The sequence below is a fragment of the Dendrobates tinctorius genome, unplaced genomic scaffold, assembly GCF_039654945.1.
Source record: "Dendrobates tinctorius isolate UK_male_01 unplaced genomic scaffold, ASM3965494v1 ptg000162l, whole genome shotgun sequence".
In the NCBI taxonomy this organism is placed as follows: domain Eukaryota; kingdom Metazoa; phylum Chordata; class Amphibia; order Anura; family Dendrobatidae; genus Dendrobates; species Dendrobates tinctorius.
In genome coordinates this window covers 54,585,089-54,608,300 of record NW_027361829.1, presented here as the reverse complement: position 1 = coordinate 54,608,300, position 23,212 = coordinate 54,585,089, and the positions used below count along the sequence as shown (strand labels likewise).

General features: G+C 43.8%; 1 protein-coding gene across 1 annotated transcript; it reads right to left on the bottom strand.

Moving 5' to 3' along the window:
- Positions 1-1,278: 1,278 nt before the first annotated feature.
- Positions 1,279-20,739, bottom strand: LOC141052591 (torsin-1B-like). Its single transcript, XM_073549823.1, has 4 exons — positions 20,681-20,739; positions 8,276-8,451; positions 7,483-7,610; positions 1,279-2,870 (listed from the first exon to the last, which is right to left on the bottom strand). Exons 2-4 carry the CDS (start codon positions 8,380-8,382, stop codon positions 2,824-2,826), a joined length of 282 nt encoding a protein of 93 aa, XP_073405924.1. The 5' UTR covers positions 8,383-8,451; positions 20,681-20,739; the 3' UTR covers positions 1,279-2,823.
- Positions 20,740-23,212: the final 2,473 nt, after the last annotated feature.

Genomic DNA, 23,212 nt, shown 5'->3' with positions numbered 1-23,212 from the left:
GATGTATGGAAGCTCATGATTTCTGTGCACACAGTGGTGTCTATAGTACGCCTTCCATGCAGCAACTCTAATCTAGCGGTATCACTATAGGAATGACTAGAATGGAGATAATGTATGGAGGCTGATGATTTCTGTGCACACAGTGGTGTCTATAGGACATCCTCCATACAGCACCTCCAATCTAGCGGTATCACTATAGGAATGACTAGAATGGAGAAGATGTATGGAAGCTCATGATTTCTGTGCACACAGTGGTGTCTATAATACGCCTTCCATACAGCAACTCTAATCTAGCGGTATCACTATAGGAATGACTAGAATGGAGATAATGTATGGAGGTTCATGATTTCTGTGCACACAGTGGTGTCTATAGGACATTCTCCATACAGCAGCTCCAATCTAGCGGTATCACTATAGGAATGACTAGAATGGAGATAATGTATGGAGGCTCATGATTTCTGTGCACACAGTGGTGTCTATAGGACATCCTCCATACAGCACCTCCAATCTAGCAGTATCACTATAGGAATGACTAGAATGGAGATAATGTATGGAAGCTTATGATTTCGATACAGATGTTTTCCATACAGCAACTCCATCATGGCTGGCTTACTACAGAAATAACTACAAAAGAGTTGCTTTGCTACGCTGAAGTTCATTACTTTCTTGCACACAGTAGTGTTTGATAAAGCCATCCCCAAATTAAAAGTACCTGGAAGAGACGCAAAAATAAAAAAAATTAAAGCAAAAATGCAAAATCACTCCCATAAGAAATAAAAAAAAGTGCAGATATTTAACATCGTAGAGTCTCGAAAAAGTCAGGTCTATCAAAATATAAAATTAATTATCCCATACACAAGATGCTGTAATGAAAAGCAAAAATGTTTTTTCGGTCACTCCTACCTACAAAAATGCAATAAAGAAAAATTAAAAACATTGAGTGTGCCAAGAGTGTGCAAAGCAGTAATCAAAGCTAAAGGTGGCTACTATGAAGAACCTAGAATATAAGACAAATTTTCAGTGGTTTCACACTTTTTTGGTAATTATATAATTCCACATGTGTTAATTCATAGTTTTGATGCCTTCAGAATGACTCTACAATTTTCATAGTCATGAAAATAAAGAAAACACTTTGAATGAGATGTGTCCAAACTTTTGGTCTGTACTGTATATATTACCTGTAGTAGTTCATGAAATGTATGAGAAAAAAACATATATATATATCCCCAAAACAAGTTTATCCCACAGAAAGAGTGCCATATTCTACATTCTCTTGCTTTTCAGTGGAAATGTGCAGCATCCAATCCGTAAAAATCCGTTATTACGCATATATCAAAATTTTATATATATTAACAAGTTCCTGATTATAACGTTTAGGTAGAACATAATCTGAAATGTAGTGACACCCAAAGTCATGCGATAATCGCATCTATAGGATACAGGATTCAGTCATGCCACTAGGAGTGCAACTTAGAGGGGCTGTCCTCTTCCTCTGGTTCCTACTGGGAAATACGGAGTTGTTAAAGGACTGAAGGGCGCCCCATTATACAGCTTTAATAGACCTGGCCTGTTCACAAGTTCAATTTAGGCGGCAGCTTGTATTGCTTCTATATTGATATCCCCCACACTCATTACTGGTGGTGGTGGGGCTGTAAGATAAAAAGTGCAGGGAACCATTTAATAAAAAACAAGCTGCGCTACCCACTGAAATCCAGCATCACAAGGCTGGATGGCAGAGGTCAAGCAATGGATAAGAAGATCGTGTTGAGTAGGAAGCAAACTATCCATTAAATGGTAGTGGTATATATAAGTGGTTATTGATGCCAACCCAGATCACTCCTGTCCACTGGTGCCGGCTCTAGTTGAGGTGCTGTAGAGGATTACAGGATAAGGGTACTGGTAATGCCAATCATGCCCACCCAGCCATTGTGGATCTAAAGCCATAATTGTTAAATCAGTGCGGATCCCACCTATCTCCAGAACGGGGGAAGCCTTCACCCCTTCATTCACACTGGTTCTGGAGCTTATGTGAATAGAGAGGTGGCTGCACAGAAATGCTCTCTGGTCACTTTTATGCGAGTCCCCCCAAAAAAGTCACGCTCTACTTTTTGCAGCTCTAATAACAGTGACTAGAGAGTGTCATATGCACGACCACCTCTCCATTCACAGCCGCAGGGAGGGGACCTCATCTGTTATACATTCATGGCATATCTGATGGTTATGCCTTAAATATCTGATAGGAACAACCCTTGAAGCACTGGTAGGGTGGTCCTTGCATGTCCTGCACATGAGCTGGGCAAAGAAAGGGGAAGTCGTCCAGTAATCGCTCCTCTGCTCCTTCAGCGCTGTATCTAGGTGGCATTCACCAGGGTACCAGAATCCTTCTGCTGTAAGTCCAAAGGAGCAATGGAGGAGCCTTCCAAAACTCATTAAATCACTGAAGCAAACGGTAACTAATGATACCCACAATAAGTGTAGTGTTTGCTGAGATCTGTAGGTATAAAATGCCATTCAATGTGAATAAAACCCTCCTCAATTCCTGCCATTCATAAACAGAACAGAGGGAGGTGAAGTGTTGGGGCACAGTAAAGTTCTGCAAGTTTGAGGCAGCACGGGTCAGTGCAGCTAAAGTATGAAGTCCAGCTTGGTGGACACGGTTTTACTGCCTTTGTCAGCAAACAGCTTTGTTTCTTTTGGTAAATATGTCATTTCCTTAGCGACTCGAGATGCCAACGTTTCATCCTCGTAAAAGCCCCTAAGTCTGAGCTCCGCCAAAACACATTTCTTCACATGAAGGAACTCCAGAGGCAGAAACGGGACAAATTAATCTATCAGGTTCTTCTCAATGAGGCCACTATGCCGGAAGCCACCTGGGCAAGGAAGTTAACACAATTAGTCCCACTTATATCCGGGTACAGGGGAGATCTGTGCACTTACATGGCATGACTGAAGACCCCCATTAGGTAAGTGCTCTTGTACACCATGGCACACAGGTGGTCAGGTTGTATACAGTTAAAGTTGGCCACCTGTTGGATTGTAGACAGGTCAATGACAGCGGCATGGTGCACCAGAAGGTTAATGGGGGTTTTCTTCTTTCAGCTTTTAATTGCACAGGCATGCTCTGTTTAAAAAGAAAAATATGCTTGACACTGCCCCAGATCGCTCCATCGCTGCCCCCAATCTATGCTGACAAGCCCGCAGAGTGCTCAACTAATGGGATCAGGGGTAACACCAAGGTAGATGTCTCATGCCGTCTTCCTCCAATTAGCAGCAGCAGTCAACTGCTACAGTCATGAAGTCACCACTGTAGCAGTATCTGAGATATTCTAACGCATCAGGTATTCTAGAATATGTATGTAGGGAGTCTGTCACCCCATTTTTGCCCCATAAGCTGGGGCCACTGCCATCAGGGTCTTATCTACAGCATTCTGTAATGCTGTATATAAGCCCCCGATGAAACCTGCAAGATTTGAAAAAAAGAGTTAGATTATACTCACCCCGGCGTTCGGTTCGGTCCGATGGGTGTCGCCGTCCCGTCAGGCGCTTCCCATCTTCATACGATGATGTCCTCCTTCTTGCTTCTCCCTCAGCTCCTGTGCAGGCATACCGTACTTTCTCTGTCCTATTGAGGGCAGAGCAGAGTACTGCAGTGCGCAGGCGCCGGACCTCTCTGACCTTTCCTGGCGCCTGCGCACTGCAGTACTTTACTCTGCCCTCAACAGGGCAGATAAAGTACGCATGCGCAGGAGCCGAAGGAGAAGCAAGCAGGAGGACGTCATTGTATGAAGATGGGAGGCGATGGACCGGACCGCGACACCCACCACACACGACTGCGCCCCCGGTGAGTATAATCTAACGTGTTTTTCTTCTCTTTCAGGTTCCATCGGGGGCTTATCTACAGCATTACCGAATGCTGTAGATAAGCCCCTGATGGCGGTGTCCCCAGCTTATGGGGCAAAAATGGGGTGACAGATTCCCTGACCCAGCCAGTTTTTACAATTCTGATCACTGACACTATATGAGGCAATTACTCTGGAATGCTTCAACGGATCCCACTGATTCTGAGAATGTTTTTTCATGACATATTGTACTTCATGTAAGTGGTGAAATTTCTGCTATATAACTTGCGTTTATTTATGAAAAAAGTGAAAACTTAGCAAATATTTTTAAAATTTTGCAATTTTCAAACTTTTAATTTTTGTGCCCTTAAATCAGAGTCAGGCTGGTTTCACACTTGCGTTTTTTTTCGCGGGATTTTAGCGCTAAAAAACGCATGCGTTTTTTTTTCCTATACTTTGCATGGGATGCGCTTATGTGCGCATACACATGCGTTTGTATGCGTTTTTCCGCGCATGCGTTTTTTTGCGGTATGCGCTCGGGCGCACAAAATGTATCCTGTTGCATTTTTTGGGCGTCCGACTTGCCTCAAAAAAACGCATGCGCACGCAATGCGTTTTTTTACAACAAGACACCCATTATAAGTCTATGGGTGCGCATATGTGCGCATTGGCATGCTTATGTATGCGGTTTTTTGCGCATGCGTTTTTTTTTTCCCATTAGTTGGACAATGGAATTTAGGGGTTTGGGTTAGAGTTAGGGTTAGTTAAGGGGGTTTAGGGTTAGGGTTAGCTAGGGTTTAGGGTTAGGGTTAGGGTTAGTATGGTTTGGTTAAGGGTTAGGGTCAGGGTTAGGGTTAGTATGGTTTGGTTAAGGGTTAGCTAGGGTTTAGGGTCAGGGTTAGGGTCAGGGTCAGGGTTAGGGTTAGGGTTAGTATGGTTTGGTTAAGGGTTAGGGTTGGCTAGGGTTTAGGGTCAGGGTTAGGGTTAGGGTTAGGGTCAGGGTTAGGGTCAGGGTCAGGGTCAGGGTCAGGGTTAGGGTTAGGGTCAGGGTTAGGGTTAGGGTTAGTAAAGTCATGGTTTGGGTTAGTGTGGGGCCACCTAATGTTGGAAAAAAACGCAAACGCGGTAAAAACGCACTAAAAACGCATACAAACGCATAAAAACGCTGCGTTTTTTTCATGCATGCTCATAAAAATGCTTAAAAAAACGCAGCATTTGTATGCGTTTGTATGCGTTTTTTCAATGCGTTTTTTTGCGGGAAAAACGCGCTGCAAAAAAAAGCAAGTGTGAAATTAGCCTCATATTGCACAAAATAGTTAATAAATAACATTTTCCACATGTCTACTTTACATCAGCACGATTTTGGAAACAATTTTTTTTATTAGGAAATTATAAGGGTTAAAAGCTGACCAGCGATTTCTCATTTTTCCAACAAAATTTGCAAAACCATTTTTTATTAGGGACCACCTCACATTTGAAGTGAGTTGGGGTTCAATGTAACAGAAAATACGTAAAAAGTGACACCATTGTAAAAACAGCACCCCTCAAGGTGCACAAAACCACATTCAAGAAGCTTGTTAACCCTTCAGGTGCTTCACGAGAACTAAAGCAATGTGGAAGAAAAAAATGAACATTTTAATTTTTTCACAAAAAATTTTTACTTTGGAACCAAACTTTTTTATTTTCACAAGGGTATCAGGAGAAAATGGACCACAAAACTTGTTGTGCAATTTCTCCTGAGTAAGGAGATAACCCGTATGTGGGGGAAAGCTACTGTTTGGGCGCATGGCAGGGCTTAGAATGGAGAGAGCACGTTTGACTTTTTGAACACAAAATTGTCTGGAATCATTGGTGGGTGCCATGTCATGTTTGGAGACCCCATGTTGTACCTAGTGGACCCCCACCCCAATTTTAACTGCAACCCTAACACAGCCCTAATCTCATCCGCAACCATAGCCCCAACCCCAGTCCTAACCCTAGCTATAACCCCAACCATAACGGAAGAGAAAACTTTTTTTTGTTTTATTATTTTTCCCTAACTAAGGGGGTGATGAAGGGGAATTTGATTTACTATTTTTCTTTTCTTATTTTGATCACTGTGATAGGGTCTATCACAGTGATCAAAATGAACCAATAGAAAAAAATCTCCTATTGTTGCCAGCCGGCAGATCTCTTCCCGGAAGACAATGCCAAGGGCCGGGGGACACAGCCGGAGGGACCAGAGGACACCGCAGGTATTGGGGGCGGGGGGCCCTATTTCTCTCTCTCTTCTGATGTGCTAGATCATATCAGGGGAGAGAGAAATAAATAGGAAATAGGCCTTTTTTTTTGGCGGTACCAAGACCCCAGAGGTTTTCCGACACTGAAGGGAGGGGGAGGTTGCTATAACTTTATTTCTCAGTGCCAATAAGTACCCTTAACTGCCACTATTAAAAGGCATATCTGCGGTTGTTAAGGGTTTAAGATTTCTGCTTGTTGTCAGCGAAGAATCTGGTATCCTGTCCTGATCACATCAAAGCAAACAGCTCTCAACATACGTACTACCCGTCAGCAGGGCGTGATCAGGACAGGTTCCCATTCACTGAAAGTAATCAGAGATCTTGTAAACAATGAGACACCTTTATGTATAAAGCACATCAGAAGGACATTATATACTTTGTATCCTGCATTTTTCACCAGTTTTCCCCTGATTATCAGTTGTCACTGACCTAGTGGATAGAGACTAGCTGCTATTATGTCTACCATACACAGCACACACACAGGCATGAGGGATTCCTACTCTATTGTCTCTATGCAGTACAAGTTCAGAAGCAGTAGCATGGAGGACATTATACAGTAGTAGTGAGTGCAGCTGTGAATCCAGCTCTGGGGTGACATAAATCATTTACTAAAAAGGTAAGTTGGATCTCTCTGCCTGCTGACTAACTATTCTCCTCCTCACTGTAAATTGGACCTTCAGTAAGCTGGCTTTCCATCTTGTTTTGACTAAGTAACCATTTTTCCGAGCGATTGATTATTTTAAAAGGAGGTGGGGATGGAGAAGCGGCTCATAAGTGTAGAAAGAAGTAGATTTCTCTGATAAACTATATTACATGGCTTATGTTCACTTGTACTATTGATTTATAAAAAGTTTACGTAAACAATTTAGAGTTTACAACAACATACAGCAACCATTTAAGAAAGCACTCATCCTATCAAAGGCTTTATCCTCTTAATATATTGCAGTTGCAGTCATCATATTATACAGCACTGTGTACTTACAATTGCTCATTTTGCCTTTCTACCTAGATAATTCTTCTCTTTTCCATTAGGTTTATGACATCAGGTGATTAATAACTGACCAGCTGAATCCTTCTTAACTCCATGTAGAAACAGGAGGTCAATTTTCCCTGTATGAGTCATTAGTCACTGCAAAAGTCCCTGGCAGGCAGAGTGGGGGGCAGATGAGTCAGGAGAAAGATAAATGCAGGGACAAGAGACTTCCTTTTTCTACATAGAGCATAGAAAAGAGATGAATAATCTGAGTAGAAAATGACAATTGTAAGTACACAGTGCTATATAATATGATGATTGCACTATATTAAGAGGATACCAACGTTGATGGGAGGAGGGCTTCTCTAAGATCTTGCATGGACGGACTCACTGTTTTTATTATTGAACAGCTCGACTGACAGCATATTCTCCACATCCTTCAGCTCCAGATCTTCTCTCTTTTTTCCAGAACCCCAAAACTGCAGCATCAGTCTATTGACGAGATCATCACCAACATTGCTGAGGGAAAATGACACAGAAAATGCCCCGATGAGGGTTATATTCCAATTTGATTTATACATTTATTACATTTTTACATACTCAAATAGGCGTTTGACAATCTCCCAGTGAATACAATTCCCTGACGCTTCCCCTTTTGTTAGGTTCAGTGGCGTTCAACCTGCGGCCCTCAAACTTGTCTGACACTACAATTCCCAGCATGTCCTGTCAGTCTACAGCTCCCAGGACTTGCCATTTCACAACTGGTCAATATTTTAGTACATTAGTCAGTAGTTATATCCGTTTCTGGGAAAATTGTCAGTCCACAGTGCTCACCACCTAATTTTACTACAGCCAAAATGGCAAGTACCAGACGGGCACAGGGCATTAGTTACAAGTGACAGCCATGCCCATTATCGTCCATAATTTACTAAGAAACAGCGTTCCTTACAACTGGCCTTTTCACCACGATCAGTGGGTCTCAAATGTCAAAGATGAAGACTAGGCCTCGTTGTCCATAGCAACCAATCACAACACAGCTTTCATTTTTTCAAAGCAGTCTAAGAAATGAAAGCTGTGTTCTCATTGGTTGCTGTGAGCAACAGGGCCTACTTTACTGTTCTTTGGAAGAGAAAGTTTTAGTTGCCTCTATGGAAACTTGTGACACGTGGAGATGGCGGGGGTACCTGAGAAAAATAACGATTGCTTTGCGATAGGAGACGCCATCTATATGCTCATAGTAGTCCAGGAAAGGCTTGATGGCGTCGATAAGACCAGAGTGGAGCTTGTCCATTTCATCAAATATAAATATGGAACGGGCACATTTATTGGTGTTTCCTCGTATCCATGACTGCAGTTGGTCCTGAGGGAGAAGACATATTCCACTACGTATCACATCCGATTTAGCGCTGCATCCCCTCCACTAAGAACTACAGCAGGCGTCCATACATGGCAGGCCTAAAGTTCGGCAGTGGGCCCCACGATTGTGTGCCAAAGAGTTGTTATGGCCACCAGGGGCCAAACACCGGCCTTTACACCTGCCATGTAAGGCACTGTGGTGCTAATAAAAATATGGATATCTTATAGCCTACATATTGTAATATATTGTTTATATGCTTTGATATAGTGTGGTCATTAGACCAAGGGTGGAAAGTATTGCAAATATGAAATATGGTTGTTTGAATCCAAACACTATATATTGCAATATACTATGGTGTAATATAATTAATGATGAAAGATACTGAGCCACAAAGCGTTTGCTCTGTGTTAATACCGTAAGACAAGGTTGATAAGGTTTATTGTTCTTTGGTCTTTGAAGCTCTGTGTTTCAAAGATTCCTTATCCTGATTTGCACACAAGTGATATTTGCTTTGACTGAATACTTTCTCTTTACTATACCCTGCCAATTGTGGGGTGGTTGATGGGAAGGAGCTTTCCAACTAATTCTGTGTGGTGTATTCTTACACATGTGCTAGGAAAATTACAAAGACAATAGGAATAACAACTGTATATTTAAGGAAAATTTATGCTGCTTGAACAAGGAAGTCTTGTGTTCAATAATAGTATGATGTTCGAAGACAAGGGAGACCAAAATGTTTTATGGTCTCATGTAGCAATGATCATGCATGACATCAATAATCAAGGACCGATTGTGATACACATGGGACAAGTATGCGTGTGTGCCTGGGTTACGATAGGTGTCCAGTTTTCAGAATAGGTGATTATGGAAGTCATGCTGCCCATATGCTACCATCTTAGAGCGTTATGCTATGAGCATGAAGAGTTAACTTTATAACAACCAACATATGTTGGACCTGGACAGGCAGCATTGATTGTTAGAGGCAAACAGATCTTGGGTTATAATCAGTAGCAAAACAAAGCTGATGCATTGTGCTATTGTTAAGAGACATGCTAATGGCAAACAAATCTCTCGTTGGTGCAAACAAACTCTAAGATTGTAGTAGGCTATAACAAACAGACCTTGAAGTCTTGTGCAATTTCAAGATTCTGATGATTCAGCCTGTTATGAATGAGTCACCGTAGGAGGCAAAAACAGAAATGCTAGCTAAGTCCAGAAAACCAGAGCAGTTGGCAGCTATCGGATTGCAGACCCCTGAACCTATCAACAACTAGCAGTAGCCGTGGGGGGTTCCTACGGTGCCCTAGACCCCTCGATCACAGCCGGAGAGCTATATAGCCTAAAGACAGAAAGGGAAATCTAAACTGCCCCAGAGCAGACCCCAAAGCAATAGGCAGCCCCCAACATATAATGACGGTGAAGCAAGATGAAAAAACACCAACACAGATAGAAATATAGACTGAGCAAATGATGGGGCCCAAGCTAACTAGATAGGACAGGATAGGAAAGCTGCTGTCTGTAATCCGCCAAAAACCCTATCAAAACAAGAGCCAACAGACTGACAGAGAAAAAAGGCCCTGAAGATGCTAGGCTTCAAAAAGACTATGTCAGTACTCAGGTATTTTCTGAAGACAGAGCAAACAGACAAAAAGGAATTCAGCTCACCCCAGCAGGGAAAGGCAGAATCCAGAAAAGCAAGGCAAAATAAAGCCAAAACACAAATGCAAAAAGGCAAAGCAGAAAACTTAGCTTTTGAGGAGCAGGAATCAGACTGGTCTCCTAGAATCCCTCAGAGAAATCACCAGCGAGGCAGAAGGGCGTCGGCTGCCTTATATCCAGTCAGAAATCCCAGTCACCCAGTCATCATCTACCAGCTCAGGTGCTTGGTAATCAGCCTCACTACCTTCCTTCACCAGAAGAGGGAGTTCATCAGACCTCAATTGTGAAGGGGAAAATGAACTCATAACAGTACCTCCCCCTTGAGGAGGGGTCACCGAACCCTCATCCGCGCCACCAGGGCGATCAGGGTGAGCCCGATGAAAGGCACGCACCAATCTTTTGGCATGAATATCAGAGGCAGAGACCCAGGAATTATCCTCCTGACCATAACCCTTCCACTTAACCAAATACTGGAGTCTCCGTCTAGCCAGACGGGAATCCAGTATCTTCTCTACCTCATATTCCATGTTACCTTCAACCAATACAGGGTCTGGAGGTGCCACCCCAGGAACTACTGGTTCAACAAACCTCTTCAACAAGGACTTATGAAACAGATTATGGATTTTAAATGTGACAGGAAGAGCCAACCGAAAAGAGACCGGATTAATGATCTCCAAAATCTTATAAGGCCCAAAAAATCTAGGCTTAAACTTAGGAGAAGCTACCTTCATAGCGATATTTTTTTATGATAACCAAACCATATCACCCACCTTAAACTGGGGACCAACGGTCCTATGTCGGTTGGAAAACCGCTGGGCCTTTTCCTGGGAGAGAGATAACTTATCCACCACTTGGTCCCAGATCTGGTGCATTCTCTCCACCACAGTGTCAACACCTGGGCAGGCAGAAGGCTCCACCTGCCCTGAAGAAAATCGAGGATGAAACCCAAAGTTACAAAAAAAAGGTGACATCAAAGTGGCAAAACTAGCTCTATTATTTAAAGCAAATTCGGCCAAGGGCAAAAATGAAACCAAATCATCCTGATAAGCGGAAATAAAACATCTCAAATACGACTCCAAGGTCTGGTTTGTTCTCTCCGTCTGCCCATTGGTCTGAGGGTGAAACGCAGAGGAGAAGGACAACTGAATTCCCAGCTTGGAACAGAACGTCCTCCAAAATCTAGACACAAACTGAACTCCTCTGTCAGATACAATGTTCTCAGGAATCCCGTGCAAGCGAACCACCTGTTGCAAAAACAGGGGCACCAACTCAGAAGAAGATGGCAACTTAGGGAGTGGTACAAGATGAACCATCTTAGAGAACCTATCACAAATCACCCAAATAACAGTCAATCTCTGAGAGACAGGCATATCAGAGATGAAATCCATTGAAATATGGGTCCATGGCCTCCTGGGGACCGGCAGAGGCATCAACAACCCACTAGAGCGAGAACAAGGTTTAGACCGGGAGCAAGTCCCACAGGACTGCACAAAATTCCTGACATCACGAGACAAGGTGGGCCACCAAAAAGACCGACTCACCAGATCTCTAGTACCAAAAATACCTGGATGACCAGCCAATGCAGAGCAATGAACTTCAGACATCACTCTCTTCTTCCACTAGTCAGGAACATACAACTTTCCACTGGGACAACGCTCAGGTTTGTCCTCCTGGAACTCTTCCAGAGCACGTCTCAAATCGGGCGAGATGGCAGAAAGAACTACCCCTTCGCCTAAGATGGTAGCAGGCTTGGTCACCACAGGAGAATCAGCAAAGAAGCTCCTAGAAAGAGCGTCAGCCTTGACATTCTTAGTGCCAGGAAGAAAAGAGACCACAAAATCAAAACGCGTAAAAAAACAATGCCCATCTAGCCTGTCTAGGGTTCAAATGTTTGGCCGACTCCAGGTAAATCAAATTCTTGTGGTCAGTGAGGACCATGACTTGATGTTTAGCTCCCTCCAACCAATGTCTCCACTCCTCAAATGCCCATTTCATGGCCAACAGTTCCCGATTCCCCACATCATAGTTACGTTCAGATGGGGAGAAATTTTGGGAAAAGAAAGCACAGGGATTCATTTTAGATGTTACAGGATCCTTTTGGGACAAAACAGCTCCTGCACCAATCTCAGAAGCGTCCACCTCTACCTGGAACGGGAGTGAGACATTAGGTTGCCGCAAAACCGGGGCAGAACTGAATCTTCGCTTCAGCTCCTGAAAAGAAGAAACAGCCTCCGGAGACCAATTCAACACATCAGCACCCTTCTTAGTCAGATCAGTCAATGGCTTGGCAATACTAGAAAATTTTGCTATAAATTTCCGATAAAAATTAGCAAAACCCAAAAACTTCTGAAGGGCCTTCAAAGAAGTGGGCTGAACCCAATCATAAATGGCCTGTACCTTGGCCGGATCCATTTCAATAGCTGACGGAGACAAAAATGAAATCCTCTGTACCCCAAAAAGGCATTTCGATCCTTTGACATACAGGGAATTCTCCCTCAAGATCCGGAACACAGTCCGAACATGTTCCACATGAGAATCCCAATCCTTGGAGAAGATCAAAATATCATCCAGATAGATAATCAAAAATTTATCCACAAAGTCTCGGAAAATTTCGTTCATGAAGCACTGGAAGACAGAAGGGGCATTAGTGAGCCCAAAAGGCATCACCAGGTACTCAAAATGTCCCTCCGGAGTATTAAACGCCGTCTTCCATTCATCCCCATGCTTATACGCCCCCCCTGAGGTCAAGCTTGGTAAACCAGCAAGCACCTTTAACTCTGGAGAATAGATCCGAAATCAGGGGTAACGGATACTGATATTTAATAGTAATTTTGTTGAGGGCACGATAATCAATACAAGGCCTTAATGAACCATCCTTTTTGGCCACGAAAACAAACCAGCACCTAATGGTGAAGAGAATGGTCTAATATGACCCTCCTCCAACACCTCCTTAATATAGGATCGCATAGCCTCGTGCTCGGGTACAGATAAACTGAAGAGCCGACCCTTGGGAAATTTACACCCCGGGCTCAGTTCAATTGCACAGTCATAACTCCTATGAGGAGGCAAAGACGCAGACTCATTCTCACTAAATACATCATAAAAGTCCGCCAAATAGTCAGGAACATCATGCGACTGAGGAGAGGTGGAAGAAACTGGAGCCTCACTAAGGACACACCGACAACCCCAACTCACCACAGACACAGATTTCCAATCCAAAACTGAATTATGAATTTGCAACCAGGGAAACCCCAGAACAATGTTATCATGCAAATTATGCAACACCAAAAATCTGCAATTTTCTTGATGGTCTGGGGCGACCCGCATTACCACCTGGGTCCAAAACTGAGGTTTATTTTTCGCCAAAGGAGTAGCATCAAGCCCCCTCAAAGGGATAGGCGTCCGCAGAGGTGTCATAGGAAATCCACAACGTTTAGCAAAATCCAAATCCATTAGGTTCAGGGCTGCTCCCGAATCCGCAAAAGCCTTGGTGGAAAATGTGGACAGGGAGCAGTACAGAGTAATTGCCAGAAGAAACTTAGGTTGAACACCACCCACAGAAAACGTGTGTGCAAAACGTTTCTCTCGTTTAGGACAGACAGAAATAATATGCGAGGCATCTCCACAAAAAAAACACAGCTTATTACTAGTGTTGAGCGATACCGTCCAATACTTAAAAGTATCGTATCGGATGGTATCGGCCGATCTAAAAAAAATATCGGGTATCGCCGATTCCGATACCGGAAGTCCCATTCAAGTCTATGGGACTTCCGGTATCGGAATAAGAAAAACCCTATTTTTGCCTTGTACAGCCTCTCTGGGGTCTGTTCGGGCCTTTCGGGGGGCTGTGCCGGCCTGCCGGGGGGTCTGTGCAGGCTCCGGTGGTCTGTGCAGGCCTGCCGGTGGTCTGTGCAGGCTCCGGTGGTCTGTGCAGGCCTGCCGGGGGGCTGTGCCGGCCTGCCGGTGGTCTGTGCAGGCTCCGGGGGTCTGTGCCGGCCTGCCGGGGAGCTGTGCCGGCCTGCCGGTGGTCTGTGCAGGCTCTGGGGGTCTGTGCCGGCCTGCCGGGGGGGCTGTGCCGGACTGCCGGTGGTCTGTGCAGGCTCCGGAGGTCTGTGCCGGCCTGCCGGGGAGCTGTGCCGGCCTGCCGGGGAGCTGTGCAGGCTCCGGGGGTCTGTGCAGGCATCGTCCGATGGGACTACAAGTCCCATCGGGCGATGCCTGCTACCATGACAGTGATTGACACATTAGCCAATGATGGGACAGTAGTAGTCCCATCATCCGGCTAATGTGTTGAATGTAAAAAAAAAAAAAAAAAAAAAAAAAATTACATGCTACATACATGCTACATACATGCTACATACATACAACATGCATACTACATATATACTACATGTAACATACATACTACATGCAACATGCATACTACATACATGCTACATACTACATGCATGCTACATACATGCTACATACTACATACATGCTACATACATACTACATACATAATACATATATACTACATACATGCAACATACATACAACATATACACTACATGCATGCAACATGCATACTACATATATACTATATATACTACATGTAACATACATACTACATATATACTACATGCTACATACATGCTACATACTACATACATGCTACATACTACATACATAATACATATATACTACATGCATGCAACATACATACAACATATATACTACATGCATACTACATATATACTATATATACTACATGTAACATACATACTACATATATACTACATGCTACATACATGCAACATACATACTACATACATGCTACATACATACTACATACATAATACATATATACTACATGCATGCAACATACATACAACATATATACTACATGCATGCAACATGCATACTACATATATACTATATATACTACATGTAACATACATACTACATATATACTACATGCTACATACATGCAACATACACACTACATGACACATACATGCAACATACATACTACATACATGCTACATACATACACACTACATGCTACATACATACTACATACATGCTACATACTACATACATGCTACATACATACTACATATATACCACATGCATGCAACATGCATACTACATATATACTGCATATATACTACATGCATGCATGCAACAGACATATATACTACATACAATACATACATATAGACATACAGTACATATAACATAGAGTACATACTCACCGTCACTTGTCACTTTGATCCCCGAAGCCATTGTCCCCTTGAGGAATAAATATCAAAATAAAAAAACACCAATATACTTACCCCGATCCACAGAAGTCCACGAGGGTCCCACGTCCATCTTGCATGGAGAACAGCAGCATCAGCTGATGCTACCGTTCTCTACCAGCTCCAGGAATACAATGACGGAAGGTAGGTATCCTTCCGCACTGTATTCCTCCACCACTGAAAAAAAAAGTACCTAGTCTCACTTTATGCCATTGCTGCATGGGAATTTCCCACGCATTTGCCATTCCATAATTCAGCATTATCCTGATGTAATCTTAATAAATTGTTACATTATTGTTTTACCATAAAACTGTATTCAGTGTGCCTAATTCGTATATTAGTGAGCGTTACGTAAGTAAGGGCGTACCCGCCCTGTCACTTTGATGTGGTAAAACAGGCACCTATCTTTGCCTATTACATAAGGCTTTAACCTCTAGGAGACAGCCATTTTTCCTTTTAGAGCCATAATTTTTTTTTTATTTCCCTATCAATATTAAATTGCGAGGTCTTGTTTTTTATGGGACGAGTTGTAGTTTTAAACACCATTCATTTTACAGTGTAAGGTTCTGAAAAAAAAATCCAGGTGGGGAAAAATTTAATAAAAAGAAAAAAAAACCTTTTTTTAAGGTTTTGTTATTATAAAAAAAAGTTCCCACCCGTCATATTCTGAGTGTCAATTGTTTTTTTTCCAGCTGATAGTTTTATTGCTGCATCACGCCTTATTTTTTTCTTTATGGGCTGTAGTTTTCATCCAACATTTTGGGATCTGTACATTTTTCTGATGAATTTTATGTGGAAGGTGACATTGTGATTTGTTTTCCTCTTTAGGGTACATGCCCACGATAAGGAAATGGCAGCTCACCAAATTGGACCCCGAGGGGCCTCGCCCACCAAATCGGACCCTGAGGGGTCCCGCACACCAAATCAGACCCTGAGGGGTCCAGCCCACCAAATCGGACCCTGAGGGGCCCTGCCCACCAAATCGAACCCTGAGGGGCCCCGCCCACCAAATCGGACCCTGAAGGGCCCCGGCCACCAATTCAAGCCCCAAGGAGCCCAGGCCACCGAATTGGATCCTGAGGGGCCCCACAGGCCAAAGTGGTCCCTGAAGGGCCCCGCTCACCAAATCAGACCCTGAGGGGCCCCGCTCACCAAATCGGATTCTGAAAGGTCCTGCCCACCAAATCGGACCCTGAGGGGCCCCGCCCACCAAATCGGACCCTGAGGGGCCCCACCCACCAAATCGGATCCTGAGGGGCCCCGCCCAACAAATCGGACCCTGAGGGTCTCCGCCCACAAAATTGGACCCAGAGTGGCGCCGCCACCAAATCGGACCCTGAGGGGCCCCCACTCACCAAAGCGGACTCTGAGGGGCCCCGCCCACCAAATCGGACGCTGAAGGGCCCCGCCCACCAAATTAGACCCAGAGTGGCCCCGCCCACCAAATCGGACCCTGAGGGGCTCTGCCCACAAAATTGGACCCAGAGTGGCGCCGCCCACCAAATCGGACCCTGAGGGGCCCCGCTCACCAAAGCGGACCCTGAGGGGCCCCGCCGATCAAATTGGACCCTGAGGGGCCCCGCCCACCAAATCGGACCCTGAGGGGCCCCGCTCACCAAATCGGACAATGAGGGGCCCCGCCCACCAAATCAGACCCTGAGGGGCCCTGCTCACCAAATCGGACCCTGAGGGCCCCGCCCACCAAATCAGACCCTGAGGGGCCCCGTTCGCCAAATCAGACTCTGAGGGGCCCCACCCACCAAATCAGACCCTGAGGCCAAAGTGGCCCCATAGAGGCACCCACAGTTAAAACAGATCCTGAGTTGAAAGTCTTGCAGGGGCAGCAGGCAAGTCTCTCTTAAAGGGGCAGCCCGGGCACCATTTCAAACCACTATCTGTACTTCCTTCAGGAAATACACATCTAGTTTAAAGGTAAAAAGCTGTATACTGCTAGTGCAGAGTTAAGGAGACCACATAAGTCAGTTGAAAACCCAATCAGTGAACAAATACTCACATTGCAATGCCAGTTCTAAAACCTGTGTATGGCAAATCAATAAAACAAACATGATCCTATGTATAGGCATTAATGGGGCAGTGCTTTACCTGGCATAAATATGATGTTGCCAAGGTACAGTGCGGCTGAAAGACGAGCTGTGTCCACCTTGTGCCCGACGAGCATCGTTTCGCAATTAAGCTTCTTCTTCCATGCTCCCCGAAAGAAGAAGCTTAATTGCAAAACGACGCTCGCCAGGCGCAGGGTGGACACAGCTCGTCTTTCAGCCGCGCTGTACCTTGGCATCATCATATTTATACAGTGTCGGACTGGGGTGCTAAGGGCCCACCAGTAACAATGACTTTGGGGGCCCACTTTTCACCTGAATACAGATATTACACTACCCTTGTTCACAAATTTACCTATATCTCCATATAATAACATATTATAATAAACTGGGTAGTTTGGTTAATGAATGATGAGATGCTGCTTTTTTCTTTAAAAAGTGAATCAGGTGAATTATGCCAAGTACTGCCCATATAGTGCGGTTAGTAGCCCAGATTTGCACAGGGGCCCACCATGGATTCCCCTGTTACTCTATGGGCCAGTCCGAGCCTGTAATTATATCAGGTAACGCACTGCCCCATTAATGCCTATACATGGGATCGTTTTTGTTTTCTTCATTTGTCACACACAGGTTTTAGAATTGGCATTGCAATGTGAGTGTTCGTTCACTGATTTCAACTGACTCATGTGGTCTCCTTAACTCTGCACTAGTAGTATACAGTTTTTCACCTTTAAATTATTACATTGGTGCCCACTTGGATCTTAGCTTGTCAGCCATTATACCATCTCTGGGTTTTTATTATTTATTTCCATATTGTGATTTGCATTGCATGCTAAGGTTTGTTCTAACACCACTGGTTTTCAGTGCGGATGCTTACACTACTGACTTGCTGTTTTCCTTCCCTTTGTCATTGGAGGTTTTCCCCTTTTTTCCCATCTTTTTAACACTTCACTTTTAAATTTTGTTTTGAATAAAGATATCATTTTAATTTTACTTACTCTTTTCTTTCTTGTCACTTCTTTACTGTCATGGCACCCCATTATAACAGTGTGTATATTAGTTAGCATCCTGAAATGCACTAAGCCTGACTATACTCTAGGACTATGGGAATAACTTCTTTTCTGTGTATGATACATCTATTTTTATTTTGCTGCTGCTACTAAATGCAAAGCTATATTATATTTGTAATATGTTAGTCTCTGGACAGAAATGTACCTATAGGGGGCAGAATCAGTAGCCACACTTGGGGCCAGAGACTTCTTTGAAGCATAAGTAGAGACTATCACTTTAAATCACACTTATTAGATGGAGGCCCTGCTAGAAAGTTTACACTGGGTCCTGAAAGTACATACATGCTTTATTATATTACTTAATTTGGTTGTCTGATCCAAACTGTTAAGTCTGCAGTCACTGACTGCAGACTTATGAATCCCTCCAGCGCCGCACACAGAGTGATTGCAGACTTTTCTATTTAGACAGGACAACCCCATTTAAAGGTTAAGTACACTTTCAAGTGCGTTCACAATTAGATGTTGTATGTGTGTGCATGAGGTACATGAGTCTATTTCCTGTTATATACTGTAAATGACTTGTACCTTGTATTTTCACCAGATTTCCCCGTTGCAGGTTTTTACCTTTTAATTTGCAATTGATTCTGAGCTGATGGAAGGAGACTAGTTTCTATGAGGTCTCCCATATATTCTACAGCACACAGAGATGGATTCCAGCTCTTTATTCCTTGGCACAAAGACAGAAGCAGCAGCAGCATGGAGGAAATTATACAGGAGAACTGAGCAGTATAGATGTCAATCCAGTTTTGGGATGAGGTTAAAGACTTGTCAGAAAACTCAGCACAATATTTCTTGGTCTCCTGTTAATTGTTTTCTTACTATGCTCCTCACTCCTCCATTCTCCATAGGGTATCATAGAGGGTGTAAAATAACATCTCACTGTGCTGACAGTTCATCTTGTCTTGAGTAAGATGGAGTTCTGTTGTTTTTTTTATAATAAATGTAGGTAAAAGGGAGTCTATCAGCAGGTGTTAGCGGGGTCACAGGAAGTAGGACCAGGGTTGCTGCTTCAGGAAGCCGACAGCAGTCTCCAGCAAAATGGTACTTCTGGCGGCGCAAGAGCAGTACGAGATCTCAGCTCGTTATTGATCCGAGATCCAAATCTGTCCATGTGCTGCCACTGGCGCCATTTTTGCTGGAGAATGCCGTACCATGAGTGTGCGCAAGTGCAGCCCATGGTAATGGTGGTGCTAGTGCAAAATTTAAAAAAGAAGACTCATACAAATCTTGATGACCAGTTCTGTCATAACAATTTATATGAGCCTCCTTTTCTAAATTCCACCGCAGGGCCACCTGTCAAGGTCACCCTGCAGCTGTTGTAAAACTACAACTCCCATCATGCTTGAACAGGTTGGGATGATGAGAGCTGTGGTTTGGCAACCGCTGCATAGCCACATTGTTTGTGCAAAACTGCTGTCCCCGTACAAGAGTGTTGCACAACCTGTGGCCCTTCAGCAGCATTTCTGCCCTATTACAGTGTCACCAGACATGTTATTAAATATTTTACCCCATTTTTAGCTTCAAAATATTTTTTCCTATTTTCCTCATCTAAAACTTAGGTGCGTCTTATGGTCCGATGCATCTTGTAAACCGGAAATTCAGTAACTCCATCTGTTGCTACATTGTAAATTATATGTCTCATAAGTCCATGATCGCGGCTGTAGGTTTCCATTGACTGTGATTTTCTTCCAGTCACTAGCCTCTAGCAATCCCTGGGACTGTGCACTCACTATGCTCCTGAGAATACTCCCGGAGAGTTTCTATGAGCAGCCGATATCTTGCTTGGAGTCACTATTGGCCATTGTGGGTCAGTATATTAATCACGTGAAACTGACATTGCTGAAAATGTATTTTGTGTCAATGAAAAGCAACTTCTTTTACTAGCTCACTTAATACATTATACAGCATTTACCATGCTCTTTTGTTCATGGGTTCATATATTGCTAGAAGAACTTAATGCTTATGTTATGTTACAAGCTAATGCATTAGTGATGTTTGTTTAGTAACCTAGGCCCCTTTTGGATATTTTCCATTAGTTGTAAGGGTGCAGCAGAACTGCTTTATAGAGTCACTATTTGAAAATAGCACAATCATTTCTGAAAAGGAGCATTCCCAAATCTTAATGTAAAAATAACTTAGAAGGTTGATATTACAATCTTACCTCATTCTAATCAACTCGTAGCAAATACACCGCACTTGGTTCCCGAGTCAGATTCTGCTCTTTAATGAAATACAGAAAACTCTCCACTCAAATATGTAGAAATATATGCGAATACTTTTATTATTGCACTCTAGAGCAATTTTAATTGACATTTATGTTCGAAATACTAGATATTTTTCAATTAAACTGTGGATACGGAAAGTATTCAGACCCCTTTTACAATTTTCACTCTTTGTTTCATTGCAGCATTTAGTAAATTCAAAAGCGTTCTTTTTTTCTCTTTGATGTACACTCTGCACCCCATTTTGACTCAAAAAAACTGAAATATCACATGGTCATTAGCGTTGAGCGAAACAGGTCTGTCAGATTCAAAAATCGCCGACTTTCGCCAAAGTTGGGTTTCGCCAATCGAAACCCGACCCTAGCGTGAGGTCGGCCATGAGGTCGCCGATCAGCGTGCCAAAGTCGCATTTCAAATGATGCTTTCAGCGCCTTTTCTCACTCAATGATGGAGGACGCACACTGTGGGCAACGCGATGACATGCGCAGCGGCCAGCACCATCTTAGAGAAGGGCATTGAAGTGATTGGCTGGCTTTGTGTGGCGTCACAGTGGGTATAAAAGGCTGTGCATGCTGACCGCCATCTTACTTCTGCCGATCTTACAATAGGGAGAGGTGCTGCTGCTGATTCTGAACAGGGAGAGCGTTAGGCAGGGAAGAAGAAAAAAAAACTGCTTCTGCTGATAGCGCTTTTCACTGTACAGTTAGTGTGCAGTGAAAGGGGAGGATTTCTGTTGTGTACAGCAGCGCTGGTGGTGATTAGGCTGCCTTTTAAGGCTACCTGCTAGCTGAATTGCTGTGTGCACACTGCTGTTCAAACTGCTTTTTTCAAAGCACTCCAAAGTTTATTATTTTGTCCTGGTGAGTTACTGAGCGTTCATTTTTTCACACACCGTCTAGCGTTGTACGCTCCTCACACATTACCGTGTACCGGCTGGTATCACGGACAAATAGAAGCTATATGGGTGTGACTCTGGAAGAAAAAGCCGAGGAGCTTGTCCGTTTTTCCAGTCCTACACCTTAGAGTCCTGTCCGTTTTTCAAACAGTTTTGTACATCTGCTGTTTGATGACGGTCAAAATTAGACAGAGACAGCGTGTGTCAGTCCGTATACAAATGCACGGAGCTTGACAATTTTCCATAGACACACCGTACAGCGGTGTATGCTCCTCACACACTACCGTGTACCGCCTTCTAGCATGGACAAATAGAAGCTACCTGTGTGTGACTCTGGAAAAAAAAGCCGAGGAGTTTTTCCATTTTTCCAGACCTACACCTTAGAGTCGTGTCCGTTTCGTATATCTGCTGTTTGATTATGGTCAAAACTAGACAAAGACTGCGTGTGTCAGTCCGTATACAAATACACGGAGCTTGACAATTTTACATACACACATCGTATAGAGCTGTCCGATTCTCCAACAGTATTGTATATCTGCCGTTCGCATTACAGTCACTTTTATACCTAGTCAGCGTGTGTGTGTGTGACACTCAGTAAATACATATACGGAGATTGCTAGTTGCACAAAAAGTGTATACAGCTGTAAACTTCTGATACAGTTCCGTATATTTGCTTGTTGGATTATGGTCCAATACATACTGTGAGAGCGTCTGTGACTAACATAATATATACGTTGATTTAATTTGTTTAATACACCTTACACAGCTGGACGCTCCTCATACAGTACCATCTCCCTGCTGGTATTTTTGGTACATTTTCCCAAACATGAGGAAGTATGGTGAAAGAGGCTGCGGACATGGGCAGGGGGGCGCAGCTTGTACTGATGGTGGTGGTGCATCGGCTGGTTCTCGCAAAAGCACAATAGCAGCTAAGGCAGGAGGTGTTGAGCCTGCATCATCCTCTGGCCCAAGAAGGCCTGTAAGGTTGCCTTTTCTTGGAGTAGGAAAACCGCTTTTAAAGCAGGAGCATCTGGAACAGGTTTTGGCGTACCTTGCCGAAACAGCCACCAGCACTATTGCCTCCTCTTCTGAACGGTCGAAACCTGCAAGCACGGAGTCATCAGTGCAGGGTTCTGGTCATAAACAATGCCTTTCCTTGTGTCCTTCACCCCCACCAAAAGTTAAGGATGCGGCAGCCCACACTTCAGATTACTCTACATTATGGAGCTCTTTTCACATACCATGCCTGGGTTATTCAGTCAAATCCTGAATTCCCCAGTCCAAGATGAATCTGACATGGAGTGCACTGATGCATAGCCACTGCTAGATGATTCTGCTGGTACATTGACCCACAGCACTATATTGCCCTCGCAGTCTATTGAGCCAGAATCTGACCCTGATGAAACCCAGGTGCCCCTTCCCACATACTATACCACCTTACATGGTGACACAGAGGAAGGTAAAGAGGAAGGTGCAGATGACTTTGAAGAGGAGGTGATGGATGACCCAGTTCTGGACCCGGATTGGCATCCATTGGGGGAGGAGGGTGGCACTGGCAATAGTTTAGATAAGGAGA

Coding starts and splice junctions, on each gene's coding strand:
- LOC141052591 (XM_073549823.1), bottom strand. CDS start 8,382: ATGGACAAGCTCCACTCTGGTCTTATCGACGCCATCAAGCCTTTCCTG. Junction 7,611..8,275: donor GCAATCGTTATTTTTCTCAG/GTACCCCCGCCA, acceptor ATTTTCCCTCAG/CAATGTTGGTGATGATCTCG. Junction 2,871..7,482: donor GCTGTTCAATAATAAAAACA/GTGAGTCCGTCC, acceptor TTCCTTGCCCAG/GTGGCTTCCGGCATAGTGGC.